The sequence below is a fragment of the Chaetomium globosum genome, genomic scaffold (assembly GCF_000143365.1).
Source record: "Chaetomium globosum CBS 148.51 scaffold_5 genomic scaffold, whole genome shotgun sequence".
NCBI classification, from domain to species: Eukaryota; Fungi; Ascomycota; class Sordariomycetes; order Sordariales; family Chaetomiaceae; genus Chaetomium; species Chaetomium globosum.
In genome coordinates this window covers 2,281,509-2,286,343 of record NT_165980.1, presented here as the reverse complement: position 1 = coordinate 2,286,343, position 4,835 = coordinate 2,281,509, and the positions used below count along the sequence as shown (strand labels likewise).

Here is a 4,835-nt window from a genome sequence, read left to right as displayed (position 1 = left end):
TCCTCCAGCGACGCATGCGGGTCCATGGCCAAAATCGAGAGCTCGGCCGGGGGCAAACTCGGGGGCATCGAAGGGGATGGTGGTGGGCGTGGCGATCTCGGGGGGCTCGGCCTTGCACTCGAGGTCGGGCAGGCAGAGGCGCAGCTTGTCGACGTAGAAGGGAGTCGGGACCGGCTGGGCGGTCTTGGCGAGCAGCAGCTGCTCGCGCATCTTCCAGGCCTGCAGCACGTAGACGGCCAGCGTCAGGTAGTTCTTGTTGGTCATGTCGAAGAGCTCCGGGTGGAACGAGTAGACGACGCCGACCTGCCGCCACGCGCGCTCCACCAGCGACCCGCCCACCAGCGTGCCCTCGGTGCGCCGGCAGAGCTGCCCGGCCATGTACATGAAGATGTCGAGCTGGAAGTGCAGGAGAGAGAACCACGCGAAGCCGTGGTTGGTGGTGGAGTTGTAGTTGGCCTCGTTGTGCTCCAGCGTGCCGATGGCAATCTTGAAGGTGTTGTCCGACGCCGACTTCACCTCGCCCCCCCAGTCGAGCTGCTCCTTGGGAGGGGTCATCAGTTCGTCGAGTTTCTGGAAGAGGTGGTGTTTCATGGCGAGTGCCATCTCGTGCACAGGCCCCGCCGACGAGTCGCAGTATTTGTCAAGAATCGCCTTAAGGTCTTCACGGAGCCGCGCTACCCCCCTACGGTACGTTGCTAGCTGCTCTGCCGTGGGCGCCGCCTTGGAGCCCGTCAACGCCGACTCGTCCTCGGGTATCATGACCACTCCTTCGAAACCGGGCATCTCCATGAGGAACCTGGCAAACCGGTATGTTATCAGGCAGAAGATCATCTCGGTAGGGCCCTCGCGGTCCTGGAACGGCTCCTCCGAGGTCGGGAAGATGTCGGCGTCGTTGACGTTCGAGGGGGACTGCGTGTCGCTGTTTCTTGGCAGCAAGTTGTGACTGAGCCCGGAGAACATGGCGTATTTGGCGTCGGTCATGATGATCTGCCACCAGACGCGTCGTCGCATTTCGGACTCGAAGGGGGAGAGACCCAGGGTGGTGCCGTCGCGGTGTAGGCCCATCTTTTGGGCGATGCGAATGGCAACGCCACCCAGGATCCAGACGGCATGCCGGTCGTACCGGTCCCTGGAGGGATATCTGTGCGCCTGTGTTAGCGGGGAGCGGCTGACGCGGGCTCTCGAAGGGTTCGCACTAGATAGATGACGAGGGCCTGGAGGATGATCATGTCGTGAGACCTGAGAAAGCCCACCCTGACCAGGGTTAACCGGACCCCCGACGAGTATCTCTGGAGTGCTTCCTCTCTTGCTATCCCGAGGAGGCTTTTGCACTCGTCAGGCGTCATGGCCACGACCGCCATGACAAAGATGGAGAACAGGAGCGCCTCGACGTTCCTAGGCAGTGATTTCGAGTCGGTAATGACGGCCGCCATGTAAGGCTGCACCGACGGAACGTGGATGATCTTGGTTAATGGGTTCACCCTGTCCAAATACACTTGCCACAGGGGAAGTATCTGGGCCGGGGCAGGCCAGAGGTCGGCGAGGTTGACTTCCGGGCTGTCGCCGCCGAGCAGCATCTCGGCGTTATCGTCGGGGGTCATGCTTTCCGGACTCGTCTCGTAGGAATCCTCGTCGTCCATCATTTTTCTCATGGTTCGGACCTGTCAGATGGGTCTACTGTGTAAGCATGCATCAGATGCAAAAGGACCGAGGCACGTGGACGAACTTCCTCGTAGATAACCCCCAACAACGGGCTGTCCACGAAGCGGACGTTTCCGTCTTCGTTGACAAGCTTCCCCGTCGGTTGCCATTCCCGAAGTATCGGTCATGGAGGTGGGCTGGGCGCGTATTAATGACTGCTGTTCGGCCAGCATTTTGGCGTAGTCCTTGATCATGACCTCGCAGCGAGCCAGCCGGTCAGTCAGGTCCTGGTGAGGCCGTCTGCGCTTGCGCGGTTCCGCGGGGGTGCTTGGCGTGCATTTTATGTTCGCCTTCAAGAGAGGTCAGTGAGGAACCAACATGATCAATACCCTCCCCGCCCTATGCATCACTACTCCTGGGACGAGCGACGATGCGCTTGGCGCATTTCGTACCTTGGTGCAGTTGGCGCATGGGAAGTGTCTGTCGCATTTGATCTTGCGATGCTGGCAAAGTTCACAGGCGAGGATACGGCGCGGTGGTTTGCCATGGTTCGGACCGCTCGGATTTGACGCCGTGTTTATCGTGTGACTGTTGTGGTTGCTAGGAACGGGAGTCGAGGCTTGTGAGGTGGTGGCCTCTGAAGCCGGGGTCATTGAAGCATCCATGGCCAGCTGATATGTGGCGGTCGCCGCGGGGACCGAACGTTGGCGGGGTGCCTAGCGCCTTTATAAAGCTGCCAGCGAAGGAATACGCGGAAACAGGTCGAATTCTCAGGTGCATGTAACTGCAAACACCTGGGCATGCACCCATCCAGTTGACATGGGGCCTGAAAAATCAGTGACCGTACCTCGTATGTATGTACAGAAATGGTCCACGGGTAGATAGGGTAGGGCGCCCTGTGCAGTAGCAAAAGTCTGGTTCATAACTGCGGACTGCCGGCTACGTAATGTTCCGGGGATGGCTGTCTCTTTTTGTTTCGAAACCCGCAGCAGCGTCGGACGTCGGCGCACATAATCTCCCTTCTTGGTCCAGGTTCTTGCTCCCAAGTCCGCAGTCCCCGGCCATTGGTTGGCCGAAAAGTCTCCAGGCTGACAAGGGTGGGTCAGCTCCACTGATCAAAGCGCAGCGGACCTAGGCGAGCCAGGTGAGTCTCCCCATGGCACTGGGAAGGTGATTCTGGCCGTCCACGTTCCACAGCAGACGGCACATGCTTGTGAATGGTGTTCTTCGTACGAGCCTACATCCAAGGTGCTTCAAGCCAGGCATCCAATATTAAGGGGCTGGAGGTTCATGGATACATGGTGATCTACTGGTAGAGAGCAAAGCCGGGGAAATAGGGAGCCATGAAGGGGGGCTTCATGTCGAGTAACTCTAGATTACTGTGTGATTGATAACGTTGCCATGGTGTGATGATGCGATGCGAGCCAGGCAGCCCAGGCAGGGTGCAGTGCCCAGGCCCGGGCTCGGTTTGCAAACGGGCAATGCTGTTCAGGTGGTGGTCTCCATTTGTTTTGGTGCTGATTGACTGACTACCTATCTCGGACAGATATCAGCTTGGACTGCCGTTTGCGCTCTGCAATGGCGGGTTGATGAAAGCAGACACTGGCGTGATCTGACTAATTGCGGGACTCCAACTGCTCAACCTCCATAAGTCGAATGGGGGAGATGTAATCTGTCAGTCCGCTTTTGGTCCTCTTCTAGAAATATACCCGTTTTAGATGCAAATGGTAACTCACACTTCTAGTGCAAAACATTCGGATAGGTCGGGTTGAGTCCAAACGAAACCGAGGACCATAGAGTTGGGAGATGTTCCAACCCCTCGGTTCAGGCCTGGAGCTCGGATGGAGAGAAGCCGTATGGTCAGTTTACGCACAGACGGCTTTGGCTGTATCGCTGCCTTCCCAGGCAGTCGACATCGAACTAGCCAATAAGTACCTGCTGTGTATGTGAAGTGGCCAACAACGGGAGAACCCGCACAGGCTTTACTGCCGATCCTGAACTTAAGAGACACAACATAATGGGCACCTCCTTCGGTGCCTCCAAATTTTTATTTGTGTTATGGTTTGGGAACATCATGACCGTTGGCTTCAAGCCGATTGGCGGACGCGAGCCGGCTGCACACGAGGGCACCGAGAGGTGTGGGGTTGACAAGATTGAGAAAAAAGCGTCGTTGGGTCAAGGATGATCTATTGTAGGTGCAGTATCTTGTGGTTCAGGTGTGGTTGCTATCAAGGCTCTTGACGGCACGGCATGTGCCGGGATGAGCTGCCTCTTCTTGGCGCCACGCACCACTTTCAGATGCTTCCTGCTCGTGATATGTGCCTGCCACAACTCTTCAGTCAACAATGTCTTTTTGCAGATCTCGCAGGTCTTGCGGCAGGGCGTGTCTTGGCGGTTGCTCCTTTCAACGGTTCCTGCCAAGACCTCCTTCGCCATTTCGGACACCTCGGCTGGCAAAGGCAGCGGTTCATGGGCGAGGAACTGCCTCGTCAGCTCGACCCCTTTGTCCAGCACCTCTGCTTTCCAGCGCTGAACGTCCGAGCTGTCGAGGAGGTAGAGCCGATCTAGCAGCCTCTCCTCCTGAAGGGACGCAACAGTCTTCATGGTCATCCAGCGCACTTGGTACTTCGCGTACTGGCGTGTCGCGGACTTGGTGTCTTCAATGCCCGCCAGCTTAAGCTTATCCAGCTCGGGGCTGTCAGGGTCTTCCTTCATCGCTGTGAGGTAGGGCTCGAACTGGCGAAAGCCAATCGACTGCCAAATCCCCTTTGAACGATCGACCGTTTCACCGGCCGCAAGTTTCTGGCAGAGGTGGTCATAGACCTCGGCGGTCTCGCCTAGCAGGCCATTCTGCACCATCCTGTCTACGCGCTTGTCGAGCCGCTCGTTGAGCACTTCCCGTTGGGCATAAAGCCAGAACATAAGTATCTCGCCGAGATCGTGGTCTCGCGCGTGGTTCTGCGATGCCCACTTGGACTCTTTCTTGGTCCGCTGCTCAGCGTAAATATCAGATGCGCGACGGCCAGTGGCAAAGTAGATTTCCAACGACGTCCGGATCTTGCGTGCATCGTTCGGGTGCCATTTCTCCGCCATCACGGGATCGACTTCGCGCAATTTCGTCAGCATTGCCTCCGGTGAGTCTGTTAGGATCGGGTGTTTGGCGGCCAGCTCATCACGGTTCGATACGCCGCCTT

General features: G+C 57.6%; 2 protein-coding genes across 2 annotated transcripts in view; both read right to left on the bottom strand.

Annotated features, from left to right (window-relative positions):
• Positions 1-2,306, bottom strand: part of CHGG_07577 (uncharacterized protein) — a gene marked incomplete at both ends in the record, with an annotated part of 5,596 nt that extends 3,290 nt beyond the window's left edge. Inside the window, 3 exons of the mRNA XM_001225232.1 lie at positions 13-1,149; positions 1,209-1,661; positions 2,094-2,306. Coding sequence (XP_001225233.1) covers positions 13-1,149; positions 1,209-1,661; positions 2,094-2,306 — 1,803 coding nt within the window. The remainder of the gene's footprint in view (positions 1-12; positions 1,150-1,208; positions 1,662-2,093) is intronic.
• A 1,510-nt stretch (positions 2,307-3,816) lies between these two features.
• CHGG_07576 (uncharacterized protein) lies at positions 3,817-4,734 on the bottom strand (the record flags this gene model as incomplete). The annotated part of the gene is made up of 1 exon (XM_001225231.1): positions 3,817-4,734. The coding sequence occupies one exon, from the start codon at positions 4,732-4,734 to the stop codon at positions 3,817-3,819; it is 918 nt and encodes a 305-aa protein (XP_001225232.1).
• Positions 4,735-4,835: the final 101 nt, after the last annotated feature.